General features: G+C 41.4%; 1 protein-coding gene across 6 annotated transcripts in view; it reads right to left on the bottom strand.

Annotated features, from left to right (window-relative positions):
• Positions 1 to 19116, bottom strand: part of HAPLN1 (hyaluronan and proteoglycan link protein 1) — a 65908-nt gene that overhangs the window by 31313 nt on the left and 15479 nt on the right. For all 6 annotated transcript variants that reach the window (XM_080372569.1, XM_080372570.1, XM_080372571.1 and 3 more), the window contains one exon: positions 111 to 236. In XM_080372569.1, the coding sequence (XP_080228695.1) occupies positions 111 to 210 (100 nt within the window). In that variant the 5' untranslated portion in view covers positions 211 to 236. The remainder of the gene's footprint in view (positions 1 to 110; positions 237 to 19116) is intronic.

Genomic DNA, 19116 nt, shown 5'->3' with positions numbered 1-19116 from the left:
AGCATTTAAAAAACAGTACAGCAGAATAAAAAAATAAGGACCATTAAGCACCTTATTCTGTTTCCCTCAGCAATATGAAGATACTGGTATTTTCTCACGTATTTCCTTACCTTGAATATGAATAATTCTTTCATGCTCCAGGCTTGAGTTGTCAGGGTGAGGTTCAGCCCAGCAGACAGAAATCAGCACCAGAAAAAGTAGACTCTTCATCTTTATAATCAAAAGAATCTTCTTCACTGTAAAGGCATCGCATACAAAGAGGCTTGTGAATTTTTGGAAACCTTTTAAATTGTTGCACTGCACAACTTGTTACAGCAATGATCTTATGATGGATCTGTAACATATTTAACCCACTCAGCTGAAAAAGTTACAAGAGCTACTAATTTTATAGACATGAAGAGTGGTCCTTTTTATCATGGACTTTAATGAAAGGAAACTGGCAATCCATATTTAACTCTGCCTATGCAGACATACAACACGAAAAAAATAAAAGCATACACACAAATATCCATAAACCAAACTCCTTGCAAGACCATATGCCAGCAATACCTGTGTTTCAAAAAAGGTTCCCGTGTACTTTTGCTTTTCCAGACCTACTCTAGATCTCATCTGTAAATACAGTTAAAACAATCAAAGCTATCACTGCATCTATAGCCACTGCATGATGCAATCTGCTGGTGACAGATTTTCAAGACTAAAACAATCTTCTCTTAGGTTTTGGCATTTCAACCAAGACTGCAAGTTAACTTAGCAGTCAGGGTGGTAAGTTTGCTTTTACCTAAGCAGTAAAGATGACAAAACATTTCTTAGGCTGACTAGAGAGACCTATTTTATTTCAGATCCACTTACCATTTTAAAAGATGCCTAAATACACAATCAAATGTTCGAAACCATGCACAAAGTAGGTTAGAGTTGTATATGCTACCACTGCAGTTGCCCTGATTGATTTTTCATTCATTTCTACCTAGAATGCTGACGCACTAAGTCAGTGTGCCAGGTAGGGTCTCTGCAGTCAGCAGAGCTGAGCACTGCAGGGGAAATCTCTGCCAGCCTCTGAGTAGTAATTAGGCAAATGAAGACCTGAAATAGAAAGGAGGCATAAAATACAAGAGGTTTTATGTAGAGGGTTCAGGCTGCTGTGTATTTTACAGCTTTAATTTTTATGTCCCTGATTTCTTGAAATAAAAGATAGCTATTTCCCCACTTTGCCTTTCCAGAGACTAGGATTTTTTCTCCAGTCATCAAATAGTGGCAGCATTTCTAATGTGGAAAGAAAATTGGTTTTTTCCCCTTTTTCTCTATCAGAGCTAGAAACACCTCGAAGTTGCAGGCTACTCTTCAGCCAGAACCTGGGTCAGGGTCCGAGCTTTGCACAGTCCCTGTCTCCAGCTAGAAACAAGCACCTATGTTTCAAGTCTAGACCCAAATACTGTAAATCTGAACCAGCCCCTACAGACCACACTGCAGAAGCGCTATTGCCGGTTTTTTTCATAGCAGAACATGCACGTTACTTGCCTGCCCTTCCATTTCTTCAAAGCCAGTGTGGGTGGGAGTTCAAAGCCAATTCAGCATCCCCTACTCCTTACTGTGGAGTGCCCAGAGGTAGGACAAGTGCTCTCTGCACATGATATTCCAGGTGGTCCACGCTCAGTAACTCAAGACTCTACGGCCACTCCCTCTTTCCTGGAAAGCTGGTCAGGCTGATGAGCTCCGTCAGGACAGCCAGGGCAGATGTGGCTCCCTCTGGAGAACATCTGCCCCAGCTTGGCCAGACCACAGGGGTCACACACGTGCAGCCAGGTGTCCCTCCTGCATGGGACCGCGGGCTGGCTGCTGGAGGCAGCAGGGCACGCTAGTCTGAGACCGCGCTGCCCTTCCCCTCACAAATCCCAGACCAGGCACCCCCCCTGCGGCCCCTCAGCGTGAAAAAAAGCTGCGGGTTTGGGGTTGGGTTGTTTTGGCTGTTGACTAACAACTGACAGGGTGGGTTTTTTATCGGTGGAGGGGAGCGTTACTGGTTTAGAAACAGGCTAGTTAACTAAGCAGCTTTGATTTTGAAGGTGAAGCCTGTAGGGGTATTCCCACCGCAACCTGCAGCTTGGAGCCTACACCGGATGCAAAAACACCCGGACCCAGTGAGTGCAAGTAAAACCCACAGGGGCTCCGCAGACCTGCTCTGGGAGCACCTTAGCTGCTCATTAACACTTTGCCTCTAACTCTTGCCACAAACCTGCTCTTTTCCGTGGCACTAGTGAAAAGAAACAGCCGTATAACCAGATGACAGGTACTGCTCCCTCTTTTGGGGACGGCATCCCCACCTCCAGCAGATTCAGTGTGCACAGGGACTGGGGCTCTACTGTGCAATAAGGAAGATTTACCTTCTGGTTACACGGATGGAGAACACCACACATGCCCCCATTCCTTGTCAAGGTCTCCCTAATATGATGAGGAAAAGTCCTCCATGTAGCATCATCAGGTGATGACTGTCAGAACAATTAATTTCAGGGTTAGCCTGGAGCACTGAAGGGGAAGGATATACCTTTTAAAGACACTTGCCTGTACCTTCAAGCAATTATCGTGTTCCCTATAGATTTTATGTGACAGCATTGCACAAGCAGGATGAGAGGCAGGTCAGCTATGACATGGAGACCTGCTCTTCCCTTTCCTTAATTTCTGGATGCAGAACAATTTCATATGTCACATGCCACAGACATGGTACAAAATTAACCCTATGGTTACAGATCAAGATATTTTTTGGTGGGATATGCCTAAGATGGTGGTACTTTACCTTTGTTAATAGGCAAAGTTTAAAGCGGCTCGGTTTCTGGTTTTCCCTAATTGCCATGGACAGAAAGGGCAGCCTAAAGCATTCATTGCGTGTGCAGGAGCACACGCACAAATAGCACGTGTGTGCACGCCTGTGCTATTCTTGACTCTGGCAATGTTAATCTGCACTGCTCAGGTATGTTTGCCAGACTGCATAAAATTGTTAAGAACTTAAAAGCTCTGTCCCAGGGGACCAAATGCCTGGTCCGTGTTTTAAAAAATGTATCCATCACATTATCTTTGCTTAAGTCACCAGATGCTCCATACTTTATGTCAGTCAACTGAGAGTAAAGTTCTAGCTGCGCAGAAGCATCCCACTGGGGGCCACTTCAACCCTCCACTTAAGTCTGAGCAGTTTTAAGGCTGCTCCCTTTTATTGCCACGTACAGCAGCAGCGGGGAGAACGTGGGTATCTGAAGACAGGAATACCCTGACCTTGCACCACCCTCCTCCTGGGATTCCCCATGATGGGAGCTGTGGCATTGAGCCAGAGCAGTGCGAAGCAACGTTACCAGGCCAAGAATCTGACCCCTGGTGTTTTGTAGGTCATCCAAAAAGCAATTAGCCAGAGGAATTCACATCCTCAACTCTAGCCAAAGCAATAGAAGTCAGACTCCATTTCTGCAGCAGCCTGGGAAGACCTCAGGGGAGACATGATAGGTGTGAATGTTTTCATATTAAAATTAATAAAATCTTGGCTGGGAGTAAGTGAATCTTTTGTGAGAAATGGTAATGATTAGTCATACTCAAGAAATCTGCGCTGGTTTCAATTACTGCAGTTTATGAATCTGCTATCTCCCTGGACAGGGACACAAAGAGGCTGAAAAATAGCTTTTAAAGGGAGACCTCAGGGCTCGGGGATGTGGTCAAGGTGCCTGTACATGAATTTTTTAAATTCTCAAGAATTGTTCATTCTTAGATACAATATGAAATTCTGATATTAATCATAATTTTTTTCACACTTGCACAGTCATAATTCATCTACTACTGGCAAATCTAAAAGGCTCTAAAGCATCAGTGTTTGTATTTTAGTATAATATTCTGAAAATTCACAGAATGCCTACAAGTTATGTCACTGGGTAAGTAACAAGCCTTTTTCTGAAGAACAGAGTACTGAAAAATAGCATTACATACCAATCTCTGTTTTTAACAAAATAACATATTTATTACTCACTGCTGCAACTACTTTCTAGCTACAGAGAGCATCCGCTGCGTGAGCGCAAGGGACCACCTAGTTCAATGTTTTCTCTCTCATTGACAATACTTAAAAGTCTGGGGAATGCCTCTGTTCACAGGAGGCAATTTTTGTCTTATATTAAGGCATGATGATGTCCTGTATCAAATGCTCACTTCCCTGAGAAGACCTATGGCAGCCTGAACTCGCAATGGCTCCACCACCACCTCCTACGATCCAGCTGCTGACACTGTCGTCCTAGTAAGACAGGTACTTGAACTAAATTCAACTTAACCCATGCAAAAATGTGGCTGCTTTTGTGGAAGCATCCTTGCTGCTTCGGATCTTGCAGGACTGTGATTCCCTCACAGCCACCCAGGTATACACAGGACCCTCAGAGAAGTGGGTCCATGTAACTTCATGGTGCAAAGAAGGTTTAGGAGGCGCGAAGGCCAAATGCAGACACCTGTGGAAGAAGGAGCTGAGGTACCAGTGCACAGGGACAGAGAAAAACGCAAACTAGTTGTTGTTTTTTTTTTTTGAAAAACCCAAATTGCTAGGGCAGACACAGGGGACTTCATAAAAGGTTCTTTCTTTCTCTGGAGTCTTCTGTATTTAAAACAGTGAGACTCAGCAGGTAAAGACAGTAATCAGTGGTATCTAAAAGATCCAGTAAAACCAGATTTAGTTAAATCAGTTAAAATTAGGGTTGAAACAGCCCCCGTATCAGTGGACTATTCACACCTGTGCACGAACCTACTGTATAATTTAAGCCTTTACAGGCCCCCTGTCTGTGGACCTCTGTTCCATCTCTGAATAGGTGCTAAGCATTATAGAAGTACCTATTAATGAAATCAAATTTATGTATTTTTAGGGAGAGGATGTCAGCTGCAGTAACCGAGAGTCTCTCATCCTTAGGCAGTGCTGGCAGATAATAGAATAGGATGAAGACCAGTCTAAGCAGTACTCACACGCTCTCTTCCATGGCCTTTCCTAAAACTGGGGGTTGGAGCAGAATACTTCAGTATAGCTGATTGGACAGATTTCTGCTATCAAATGACTGGCCCGAGTCTCCTAAAGATAATACCTTATATATATGTATAGACATCTTCATTTAGGCAACTGAGTCAGGTCATAAAGGATGGAATTCAACTCCAGATTGTGGACACCTAACACCGTGTCTGTATGTAAAATGTTTAGTAGGAGTCTAAGCTATTGCTATGGTCAGTTTATCCCTAACCAGTGTAGACCGTGGAAGGCAGGTGTGTGTTTAGCTGACCTAGGATGCCTTTTGTCTGATCACTTTTGTCTTTGAGCAACTTCATCTATCCACAGTGTGACCTTTGGAGAAGTGGGAATTGCGGGCTTGAATCTTGCACACTGATGAGGAGGGCACTCCTTGCATGGCCTCTTCAGCGAAGTGCTCTGGCATGAGGCTGTTTTGCAAACACGGTACAGGTGAAAATTCTTCTAGTCAAAGACTCATCACTCAGGATTAAAGGGACAGCAATGGACAGAGGTGCCTGAAGTGCAGGTCTGACTCAGGGGCCCCTTACAAGCCAAGATTCAGGGTCCTTCTTGTAATTAGCATTTCTTTTGGCCAGCTCTAGGCATCTTCCTGCAGTATTTTATGAAACAAAACCTCATGTCTACTAACTGCAGGAGGAGGGTGAGTGTTCTGGCTCACCCTGGTAGTACTGATGCACTGGTTTAGATGTCCTGATCCCAAAACTGAGCATTTAAACTAGGCAACAGCCAAGTTAACCTTACTCTTGAAGGCCATGTTGCTTCTCATAAGTATTTACAGCCTCCTTCAAAGATCTTCCATTCTCCAAAGGCAAAAGTAAAATATTCAGTTTCAGCTAGAGACTTAACACCTCAGTTAGTAAAATCAAATGAAAATCCACTTCTTGCCCTGGTAAGCTCTTACATCATCTAGTCTTGATTCTGCTTCTCACTTATTTTGCTAAGACAACACTTTTTCCTCAGTAAAACAGCCCCCCCAGGGTGATGGAATTAAGGCAAGACAGATTCAGCAGACTGGTCCCCAAGCTAAATTGTTCCCACAAAGCAAATTTTGCAAAAAGAAAGAGCAATTGATGGCATAAGAATGATAAAGTTTACATGCTCTATTAGAATGACTTAGAGCAAGCTTTCTAAGACCTCCTCCCATGCTACTTCATTAGTTAAGGCAATTTGAAAATTTGTGAGACTGTGTGAGACTTGGGGCCATTTAAAGTGCCAGACGGTCAATGTCTGGAGAACAGTTTGTCATAGTAGTTCCCTAACCACAGGCAGAACAGTTCAGCTGAAAAGCAGCATGACCATTCAAAGACATCTGGAATCCCCTGGAGTCTATTAATTCCCTGGGAAGAATGCTGATAAATTGCTTGCAGGGAGAAAGAAAATATCTTTACAGTCTTTGAAGTATCTGCTTTGTATTAGATATGAAATTTATTCCAGACACACAGGGTAACAATAGCAACAATAGTTTGTACGTTATTCATAGAGTACAGCCAAGGTCATGTGGTCTGGCTTTAAGACTAGAAGTTAGAAAATTTGGTACTCCAGGTTTAATGCAAACAGGGATAAGGCAAATGTGCTGCACTTAATGTCTATCATTGATGGAATACTGGTCACTCAGTGCTCTGAGTAATTTTCTTTCTTGTTCTGTGAAACAGACTATACAAATATGCCTTTAGTTCAGGAATCTGGATGTTTTTGCTTGAAGTATGGCAACAGAATATTCTTTGATAACAGTGCAATGCCATGGAAAGGTAACCCCACTTTTTTGCTTTATAAAGCAGATTCACTTGTTTGCAGTCTCTTCCTTTAGGGAAAGTATGTACTGCAGCCTCCACAGAGCAGTGTTCTCAAAGAATTTCTGCAATCCAGCTGAAGAGCTGGCTCTCCAGCAAGATTGTGCTTGTATTCTGACATCTTCTTCATCAAACCCCCTCTTTTAGCCTTGAGCACGTAAGCCTGGAGTCTCTGGGGGTCAGTAAGAACACTTGATATTTCTCCCGCAGTTTTGTTGCTTCTTGGTCATATTTATGAAGCTAGCTTTTCATCAGGCCTTCACCGCTTCCCAGGTCCCCTCCTGTTACCTACACCTCTTCTTCAAGGTGCTTTCTTGGTTGCAGTTATACTTCCCAGTTGCATGTGTAACTTCTGCAAGGATGTTCACTTTGGGAAGTTCTGCTAGAGCTTTTTCTTGTCTAACCTTCACCCTGTTGGTGCGTCCAGCTCTGCCAGTCCTTTGGACGCTTGGATTTTCCCACGGACATAAATGACTTAAGTTTCTAGTGCTCTGTTCCCCTGCCAAAGGTGAATGGAAGATAGATGCTTATCTTCTCTGGATCATTAAAAAAATCTCACATATAGAATTGGAGAGGTTCTTATCAACTGCTCTTTTGACCTGTTTATAATAATAAATAATATGATTATATTATTAATTATTACTACTATAATTGCTGTCTTGGGAATTTGAAGTGCCTTTCTGTCTCTAAACTTGCAATGTTAGATTTCATGCTTTAAAGTGAATGTTTAGTCCAATCCATAGACCATTTCTAAGCAGTCCGACAGAATTTTGGAGGTTTTTGTGTACAGTGCAAAGGCAAAAAATTTCACTCAGAGCCCATTCAAGTGATTGGACATGCTGACATTTAATTAGTTAGCATTATGTTGGGACATTTGAGTAGGGAGACTCTAGGACTGTTAGCTCCCATTGGTAATGTTTGGTTTACTGGCCCTCAAAGCATCACTATTAATTGATGCTGGCCACTAAGCTCTGCCAGGCACAGGACCCAGGATGGCAAGAACCAAGTTTTCTAAATACTAGTCTCATTTGATAGTTTCCTGTGGAGAATGGTTGCTTATCCATCCAACGCCCCATGCCACGTCTCCCCCCAGCATCCTCCTGTGCTTTCAGCCACCTAAAAACTGCTGATGTTTTGAAGCACACCTAGAAGATGTGTTTATGTAACTTAATTCTTGTCCAGTTTCCACCAAGTACAAGTGTAAACTTGGTGGAAAAAATGTTATTACACATTAAAAATAGAATGAGACCCAAACATAACCCCTCTATAAGGACAAAAAAAGTAAGGAATTTTTTTTTTTTCTGGAAATATTGTAAAAAAGGAATGAATTCAAGAGAAGCCAGAAAAAAACACACGCTGATACTATACACAGAAATTCTGTGCCATTGTAGGCAGCAGCTTTCTAAACTCTTTCAAACTTTCTGAGAAGACACTTAAGCCAAACAATTTAATGACAACTTGACACTTAAGTCTTACATTTTTTGCTTAGGAAATATTGTGAAAGTTACTGGAATGGTAAAGTTAGGAAACAGTCCATGTAATAATAATAATACCTTGAGATATGCAGTAGGCCAGATCATACCTGTTTTATCCAAGGGATGTGATATCTCTATTCTGACTGTCTCACATTTAATTTAATTGAGTTCTCATTCCTTTTCCCTAGCTAAGCTGACTGTACCAGCAACATAACAATAAAAATTAAAAAAATTAACAGTGCTTTCACATCCTTGAAGGATACCACTATGTGAAAGAACAGATGCATTGCCAGACTTACTGAGCAGGAGCCTGGTGCCAGCCTGCTGTAAGGAATTACTAGCTGTACACCATCTTTGGCATAGGTCCTGGCGCAAAGCATAAAATGGGACTCCTTGTCCAGCCAACCGTTGAGTGCTTAGTCCTGTCCTCCCTCTTTTTTGTGGTCTGAGAATTGCACTGTCTGCACTCTCAATGTCATTGAGAATGACTTTTAACAAGCCACTGTTTCCTAAAGAAATAATAACAGTGATATAATGCTCTGCATAATTTTCAAATTGCTGTTACACATTGTCAGTGCAAGTCCCCGTTGAATCATTGCTTTTAAAAAGGTAAACACTTTAATTTTACAACAGCGCTGTTTTCATCAAACATCTGCTTCTTACTGCAATGGTAGATAAGTTTTCTTTGGATATTTGGTCACAAAGAATTAGCTGTGGGTGCAGTCAGATCAAAGCCATATGGGGATCACTTGTAAAAGCACAATTCTTTCAACAATTTTTCTAATTGAATTAATCAGTAATCAATGGCAAAACATACTTTCTACTGAGATCAGTTATTCTAAAGAGGAGGAAGGTCTAGGGGTTAGGGCGTGAGTTCAGATGTCGGGGGACATGAGCTCAACTCTGCCCTCTCTACCCTTCATGTGAGACCTTGGGATGTGTGGAAGTGGCGAGGAGCATTAGTTTTCATCATCTTAGCTTGCTATCTGTGTCACAGCCTAACAGTATTTTCTGTTGCTTAGAGGGTGTCGTGGAAGTGAATGTATTTACAGTTAGAAGGAGCTCTCACATTGCTGCAATGAGACGTGTCAGTATCTAGAACAGAAAGGGACTTCTTCATATGGGGATGACTTACAAACATTATACACTTTCACAAGCTGAAGTACCATGTGATAGTTGACCATACATATATATGCAGAAAAACATGCAGATGTTGACTTGTACCAAGCTTCCTCCTGCTTTTCTTAAATTCTTTCCATTGCAATACCTTAAGCCTGAAGAGCACTGGAAAAATACAAGGCCTACGATGGTCTAGTTAACTTCTTGTTAGTTAAATTCTTTTTAAAAAACAATAAACATATTTAAGATAGTGGATGTTGTTTGTAAGACTTTACCACTAATTAGTGTCACCTCAGTATTACACTTGTGTGTTTTTTGGTGGTGGTTTTTTTTTTTTGGTTTGTTGTTTGTTTTTGGTTGGTTTTTTTTGTGTCGTTTACAAGAGTGAGAATATCACAAATTGAATCTATGGTCTTAAAGCAGCTTTTTATTATAAGTTCAGAACGTGCATGACTCATTTATTACAAAATATTCTTTGCTAGTTACAGCAGTGATAACAGAAATTTACACAGACATCTTTAGTCAGTCAGATGTGAGGAAGATGCCAAAAGTTAGTCTTTATTCAAAGGTCAAGACTCCGTATATATACCAGTTGCAGGTATTGGCTAAAGGTGACTGCAGATCTGCACTTTGAACTAAGTAAGTTAACAACAACACTAGAAAGAAACAGGAAGAGAATTTATAAGATTCAAGAGGAAAAGGTAACAATCTGCAAACTAAAGTTGTAAACTGACAGTCCTGAAGAAATACATCTGGGAAGCGGGAACAGTTCTTGGTGATGAGTGAACAGTGAATGTGCCAGCAAATGTACCTTTGCTACAGGTAGATCACAAGACCAGAACTTGATCCTATTATGCTACTTGGTTTCCAGGAGAGCGTCAAAACATGGGAAATTATTATTTAGGATAGAGAAGGAAGAAACTAGTATAAGGAGGCAAAGAATATGAAAAAAGGTACACAATATTATAGTTGTGCTACACCCCAAAATTCTGCTACAGGTCATCACCAGCTGAGTTCAAGGACCAATCTCAGGACCAGATTTGTTACCTGGAGTATTTTAATTAATGAGCTGGCGCAGATAGTAGATACATAGCGATCTGTGGATGAAAAAATGTTGAAGGCATTGTCTGTACCGAGTGGAATCAGCACGTGGTGCTGCATTAAATGGGTGGTTAGCTAGGTGGTTTCCATGAGTGCTGCAACAGAAGCTGGAAGTTCTGGCAGTGGAGTTGCCAGGGAGCACTGCAGAGCTGGACTGACCACTTTATGTCACCATCACCTTGGCCTTCTCTTTTCCAACTCCACACTGCCGGTAACACTTTCAGACATACTGTCTGCATCCCTGCTCCCATGGCATTAGGAGGCAGTAATTTAGAATGGGACACACGCAGGCAAGGGTTTATTGGGGCAATCAGGACAACCTGTTTTATAAAAGGAGACCAAAAGAGCTTGTCTTGGTTAGTTTGGCATAACGCAGCTGAGCAAGGATGTAATTGCTCTCTATAAATATATCACAGAGTAAATGCCAGAGAAGAAAAAGAACATTTCAGCTAAAATTGAGGAGGAGAACATGTGGGGCCATAAATAAGTTTAAACTGAAAATTAAATGATTTTAAGCTGTAGAAAAACATCACAGTCTTCCTAAAGACATTTTAGCAGGGAGAAAAGAACCACTGCTAGTTTAAAATCAGAAATCTGTTAAAAACTGCCTGAGATTAAGGAGAATGTGGATAGAAGATCCATACAGAAGATACGTTATGACACAGGACATCCCAAAAGTATACCTAACTTTTGGTAAAGGCCTCAATTTAAGCAAGTTAATAAATTCTTATTTCAAGCAGAAAAATTTTCTTCCCTTTTATGACAGACTCAAAGTCTCCTGGCTACTGCTGTTAATGGTATGATCCAATATACTCAGCCAGGGCTTCCTATTACTCCACATACAGCAACAAACATGCTCTCATTAATACTCAGCACTGGCAGCAAAGCACCTTCCTCAACATCGGGACTTCTTGTGAGAGATATCTCAAAGCAGCTTTTAATATTCTGACTTGGTATCTGACTCCTGTAATTTCCTAAGTAGACTCTGCTTTATGTAACGGCACTGTTGTCCCTGATACAGATCATTAAATATCTGCAAATGAGATGGAGACACATGTGGCTGGCTTAATGGCCTGACTTTTGCAATGCTCAGTCATATGGAAGGTCTGTCTCTGTCTGCTGCAGCAGTTATGTGCAAAATGCCAAGAAGACAGCTCATGTTCCAGAGGCGTGGTAGGGCAATGCAAACTTTCCATGATGCATTTTAGTTGTGATGTTTTTGAGATTTAGGATAACGTAAACCCAGAGGAAAATGGCAGTTTCATTTCCACTCTCAACTACTAAGAAGAAAGACTCAGGATAATTAAGTTGAGAAAATAAAGGGAATTTGAACACATAACTGTAAAACAAAGGTGTAATGTGAAAAAGAATAGAGGTGCTCCTCCAAACACATTATCCTGGTTTAACATCATCATAAGGAAATAGAATCATGAGTAAATTTCAGAAAATGTAGAATACAGAATTAAGTTTAACTGCATAATTTGCAACTGTTTGATAAAAACATGTCCTGGTTTCAGCTGGGATGGAATTAATTTTCTTCTTAGTAGTTAGCACAGTGCCGGTGCTTTGGCTCTGGTGGGAGAACATCGTTGACCAGGCACTGATGGTTTTAGTTGTTGCCGGGTGATGTTTCTACTAAATCAAGGACTTCTCGGTTCCTTGGGCCCTGCCAGCCAGAGGGCTGGGGGGGCACGGGACACGGGGAGGGGACACAGCCAGGACAGGTGACCCAAGCCAGCCGGAGAGGGATTCCATACCGTGGGACGTCATGCCGAGTATATACACTGGGGGAAGGAGAAGGAAGGGGGGACATTTGGCATTATGGCGTTTGTCTCCCCGAGTACCCGTTACGTGATGGAGCCCGGCTGCCCTGGGATGGCTGAGCCTGCCTGCCCGTGGGGCGTGGGGAAGGAATTCCCTGCTTGGCTTGGCTTGCGTGCGCGGCTTTTGCTTTACCTGTTAAATTGTTCTTACCTCAACCCTGGAGTTTTACATTCCTTTCTGATCCTCCTCCCCATCCTCTGGGTGAGGGGGAGTGGGCAAGCGGCTGCGTGGTGCTGGGTTGCCGGCCAGGGTTAAATCACGACAAAACATCACTCACAACATATAATGGTAAATAAAACTCTCTTATTGTGTAAGCAAAACAGCTTGCAGAGTACGCAGTTTAGTGCACCGTACTAATGCAGCGTACTTCCAATGAACAAAAGTACATTGTATTTCAGATTCAGATATATTCAGATGTAGGAAGATGTGACTGAAGAATCTACATCCAGAAAGCACCCACATTCTGACAAAATTAAGTAACATATAAGCATATATTATGAAAAAGAATGAGTGGAAAGGCACAGACTGCACAGGGTTGAGTTTATTATACACAATAGAGACTGTGAGAACAAAAGCCTAAGGATGGGTTTTAATTTGCAGAGATACGACATGAAACAGAAGACATTTTACAAAAATCAATGTCATTATTAATTGAACTGTTCTGACATTTATTTTGGATGCCAGCAATCTCTACTGGCTTTTGGTCAATCCTTCAGGTAAAATAAACCTGTGCAGATTTCACACAAAAAACCCCAACCAAACCATAAACCCAAGAACAGGTTTTCTTGACAATCTCTGAATTGGAAAACTTGGTTAACAAGGAAATTGTATTGATCTGGATCACGTCAGAGGAGGCCATATCCTTGCTTAGGCAATAATAGGAATACCTGCGACACTGGTAGGCTGAAAATGAATGGCATTTCAAAGATACTTCAGTAGGCTCTCCAGTTTAAACAAACGGCGAACAGATAGGATTCACATACTTTTCACAAGTGCCACTCAACCAAGTTAATTAGAGGGATCAGCATTTCTACAGTAAATGCAAGGCTTTTGTTTGTGCTTTAATGTCCTTGGGATTAGGCAGGCTGTTTCAACTGCACAGATGGAATTCCCAGTTCCTAAATACCACTTGCCAAGGCTTTGAACACCCTCCAAGCAGCGTTACCCTATCCACATCCACACACCTCAAGTGAACCTGTGCTTATCAGGCAGGGCTTGTCACACTGTGAAGGATGGTGGGAATCCTAGGAACCGCCATATGCTACAGATAGGGATCTCTTACAAATACATTGGAAAAATGAGCCAGAGAAGGTCTGCACTATTCCTTCCTTTTTTTTTTTTTCTTTTTTTTTTTTTTCTTTAAATATATATTCCTTCCCTAAGCAGTGATCACTGGGCGCTGGGCAAGCCTGACATTTGCCCTAACACAGTGTAGCCCCTCTCACGCTCTTTTTTTCAGGTACTAAAGCTTTGCTGATACTTTCACACCAAGTACCTGTCCCAGAGACTAGAGTTTCAAACCGCTTGTGAGGACAGTGGGAAAATATCCACAGCAAGCTCCCCGCACTGCAGATAGGGGTCTTAAAACTACTAGCCTGGGGTGAAGAACTGAAAAACAACCAAACATGCACTACACCTCTCAAAAATTGTCTGCATGGACACTCCCTGGCCAAAAGCACTACTAGTGGAAAAAGGACTGGTTTTCCCTTTGGTGTGCTACTGGCAGGCGTTGTTGCCTCTAGCCCCCACGGCCCCACAGGGAAGAGGAGAAAACACAAGGAATCTACCAAGGATGGCTCTGGAAAGTTGGTATTTCTGCTAATCTCTTTCAGATGCTCCACAGTCTGTACTACGGAATGATCAAATTTTTTCTCCACACCACACGTAACATCACCTACCTTAAGTATTTGTCAGTCCATGAGACCTGTGCCCAGCACCAGCGAGGCTTACTATTTCCTTATGGCTTTCAGAGGTTAGGGTTATGATTTTCAACTAGGACCATAAATTATCAAATAAACTAACAGATACCAGCTTCTACTTAAGCCAGCTTTCATCTCAGTGATTTGTAGAAATTTCCCAAGCCACACAAACTGCAGAGCATGCAAGGCATGGGTCGCTGCTCTAGGATCAATGACTTACCAGTGGTTTCAATCTCGTAGGGTCAGCTCAGTTCCATTTCCTTCTCAGAGGCCAAATGTGTAGATTCACTTACATTCAAATGTCAGGGTTTGCAATCTAAATGCCATTCTCCAGGCTGTTTTGCCAGGGCAGGGTTCTCAGAGTCAAATAGCAGGTTTTAGACAAAAAAAAGCCCCAAACACCCAGACCCCTCCCTGTGAAGGCCTCCATAAACTAACCCTAGCAGAGCTCCAACTCCCAGCCTGAGGGCTGCCAAACAAGAGGCTGGGAGCTGGGCTAATCCCTAATTAAATTTAATCTACACTAGAGAAGGTTTGTTGATTTACCTAGATAGGCAGAGCAATGCTGACAGGTCAGCCCTAATGTAGGCATAGCTGTAAGAGGAAAAAAAAGCCTCCAAGAGCATAACTGAGAGCAGCTGGTGAGCAAAATGAACTCTATGGAAAGCACAGGCTTCTTACACTTGTGCAACTGGTACAAGCATGGTATGTAACTTAGTGGACAAGCGACCTGTGGAGCAACTGCAGACCTTGAGTCCCACTTTCCTGTGCCCGTGGCTGCCTGGCAGAAAGCCTGTGGTTTGCATGCTTGAACCAGCCCAGCAACGCGCCCCTATTTCGGTCATGATGGGGTATCTGCTGCTGCAGTGGCTGCTACTACTGTGAACTGCAGGGCAGACGCTCTGCCTGAGCCACAAGAAGAAAAAAAGGTGAAACCCATCCTAGGTCCTCCACTGTCCACATACAATGCTACACATATATACATGCATTTCTGTATATGTGTGTATATGAATCTGTCACGTACCAGTGTATGTATATGTACGAATGTATGGATGACCATTCAGACTTTTGCTGTTGAACATACTCTGATAAAGCAAGATAGGCATTTGGCTGACATGAGTGCACCAGTAAAAGCTGGTGAGATAAACCAGCATGCAGGAATGTTGTCATCCTCTTTCTAGAGATGTCTACTTGAGACAAGGAGGGAAATTACAAAAACTAAAATCAGCAATAAAGTAATGAATCTCTCTTTTTTACTCTTGAAACGTGAAGAGACATTATTATCTGCTGTTAAGGAAGAATGATTACTTACACAGGGATTATGAATTTCAGGCAGAAAGTGAATACTTATTCACAAGCTACTAACTTGCTGTTCTCTGGGACTGGAAACTCACAGTATGGACCTGAGCAGGTACCAGATGCAACACCCAACCCTCCTTCATACTTGTGTAAGGGCTCATCTTTTCTAAAATGGGTTATTCATGTACAACAGCCATTTTAACATTCTCACAAGAACTGTACATTCAAGGGTAGAAGAGTTTGTCATTTTAGGGGCCATAGCTAGTAGTACAGCAAGAAGTAGTAAAGCAAGTGTCACTGAAATTAGCAGGTCAAAATACATGGTTTAAATGGCTAACACATGATAATAATCTTACAAAATACCCTTGTCTTCTGGTCAGTTTGAGGAATGGATATGATTTAAAAAGTACTTTCATGAACCTCAAAATGAAATAATCTGAAAAGCATAAATATAATAAAATGAGCTTTTTAATAATCTAGTCTCACTGGAAATGCTGTAGAAAGTAGAAATCTACTTCTAAAAAAATCAAGTCACTGCTCTAATTGAATCTGACATAGGCATAAAAGCACGCATATAAAGCCTGCATTTAACGAAGAACAATTTTGCCCCTCCAACTAAAAGATGACACTACACAAAATCAACGTCTTCGGCTATTTTCATCTGAAATGTACATGACACATCTTTTAAGGTACAGTCATGGATCTATTTTATATAAATGTAGAGTAAGGATCATTTCTCTTGCGCTTCTAGACTAACTTGCGGCATTTAGCTTTGATCTTTGTTGGTGTCAAGATGGAACAACTCCTGTCGTTAAGATTCCAGAGGCATTCTACTCTCAGGGAGTCACAGTGTCTCAGATGTGCTGCAGGCAAAAGCAATTAAAGAAATGTGATATTTTCTCTTCTATGGGAAGGGGAGAGCAACTGCAGCAACAAACAAGTTTCTTCTCCAAGCATGTATGCAAGGAGCTGGGGGAGAGGACAGGAACACTTTTTGGCTGAGCATCTGATTGGGACTTCACTTCTAGGTGTGCTTTACATGGGTTACATGGGAAGACAGCTCTTCCTCAGATGTAATGCAGCTCTAAATGCATAAATGCTATACTAAACAAAGCAGACTGTAGTCTAGACTTTGGCGGTAAAGGCAAAAGTGCAACTGCAGGAAGGATTGCAGGTTAGCAGCTGACAGAAGTGGGAAACAGGAGTGGAGACTGAGTCAACTCTAACATTCATACTTACAAACTGGCAATTGACAGACTGTTCTGTGTAAAGCAGAGGGTGGTTGCAACACATCGCATTTCTTGGGAGCACAATGACAGCAAGAGAAGAAAACCAAAATCAGAGAAAGAACTGAGAATGTGCTGTGGCTGTGCACCAGTCCCTACAGTCTCTGTGTGATTAAATAGTTTAAATAGATTAAAAAATAGTGGGTGACCTCTATTTTACAGCTGGGACGTCAAAGGCTGTAAACGCCAGATGCTATTTAAAAGCCAAGAAATTCCCTTCATTTTTACTATAAAAGGACTGGCACATATATTTTATGAAGGATTTCAAATTGGTCATAAGAAAAGAAAAGAAAAAAAAAGGCTTCAGCACTAGTCCTCTACTCCAAACACCTCTGTTCAAATGTCTCAAATTAGATTTTGTTGGAAAAAAGATACTGGCATACTCATAACCCGACATACTTTCCGTTATAAACTCATTTCTAGCGTAAACTCTAAACGTACAAGCTATAAATAGCACCTTGACTACAACATAGACTTTCACTGTGTGCTCTGAATTCAGAAACAATATTTGGACTTTAGCTGATTTCTTTCTTTATAATTCTTCACCACTGCTACCATTTATTTACTGTTTATTCACCTTTTAATAAAATTCTGGAAGAAACTTTTTCCATAATATTATTCAGACAGGAAAGAAAAGATGTGTTTGCAGTGAAAGGCCTCACACTTGCTGCTCAGTGAGCAATACGGTGCAGTTCCTTACTGTTCCATGGTATAACAAGCAATAAATGCCAGGAAGAAAGAACATCCAGGACCATGGTCCAGCACCTTTCAATAATATCCAACCTTGGCGTAGTCCCTGCAAATTTTTGTGGGTGTTAAGTACCTCCATTTTGTCAGTCAGTTGTAATTTTATGAAAAAAAATATTAAAAAAATTAGCTTTCCTCAGAAGCCTTTTTCCCCTTCATGAAAAGTTATAACCATTTTTCACTGTCCAACTGTGTGTTCACCTCCAGCTGAAAAATCCTCCTTTCTTGTGTTTACATGGTAAGAAAATAAAAGAATAAAATCTTACTACTTAGCATTCCCTAGGACATCTAGAAATAGATCCTCTAGATGTTGTAAAACACCCAGAACAACACTAATACCTGTGGGGGGAAAAAAATCTATGAAAAATGAACTAACCAAACAAAAAATCCTAAGGTAAACCTTGCTAAAGTGTATGAGGCTACTTGTGACCGCTAGTTTTTAATGTTTTACAAGGATAAAGAAAAAGACAAAAATATCTGTGTAGGCATAGCTTCCATTTTGCTGGCCATCAGAAAAAAAAGGAAAAGTCATCTAACTTTTTGGGGTTGGCAAAACAGAGTAATCGGTACTGTCAAAGACAAATACTGTTTGTTTTTTAGCATGCAAGAGGAGTGGTTAAACAACACTGTCTATACTTCTTGGTCACTGAAGCAAAGGTTATTAATTTCACAAGAGACATCCACTGCTTACTGTAGTGATACGCTATAAATCCAGTAAACATTTTCAGCACTGCAAGCTAGCTGAGGCAATATCCTGACCTGAAAATGTTTTCTGGCAAAGTGTTCTTTGCTTGTCTGTTACTTGAATCTCATTGTGACTGTACAGTATCTCTGAGCAGTGCACAGGAAGCAGTCCTTCCATAGACATGTCCATAGAAACTTTTGGAGTTTGTCACCATCTGCACGCATTGGCATATTTAGGGTTCTCTGCATAATGCGTGTGTACAAACAAACAAAACCCTTAAGATTTCTCTTTGCTTTGAAACCGCTAAATGTGTTCCAAAACAAGTTGTTATTATTATTATTATTAATAATAATAATAATAAACAACTTACCTCCACTTCTACCAAATGACTTAATGCTAGTGGCCATCTTTGTAATGCAATTTAAGACACAGGGATGAAAAGAGATTTGTAAGAACAAAGTATTATTTTCATGATTCTCAAGAAAACGTTCCAAATGTGAGCTTGTGGCCAGCAGCTACATGTTTCCTAGCTCAGTCTGCAGTATTCTGCCTCAAAAGGTATCTCTCAGAGTGGCCCACAGCTCCTATTTGTTCAGAGAAGTAAAGGTGTAATGTCAGAAGTGTAGCAATTACTACTTAAATACAACACAATGCTTTCATGGGTAAGAGCTTTAGCAGGAATACTCAGCTAGTTTGCCTAAGTCAACTACTGCAAACAGGTGGACGGGCACATACTGCTGGGAGATAACGGGTTTAAACCTCTGGTCCTTCCACAAGCCACTTCTGCCACATTGCTATGGCACGTATCAGATCTACACACAAAGGGGACAGGATTAGACCTC

The sequence above is a fragment of the Falco punctatus genome (genome assembly GCF_963210335.1).
Source record: "Falco punctatus genome assembly, chromosome: Z".
In the NCBI taxonomy this organism is placed as follows: domain Eukaryota; kingdom Metazoa; phylum Chordata; class Aves; order Falconiformes; family Falconidae; genus Falco; species Falco punctatus.
The sequence above is the reverse complement of the archived record's forward strand: the minus strand, read 5'-3'. Positions and strand labels throughout refer to the sequence as shown.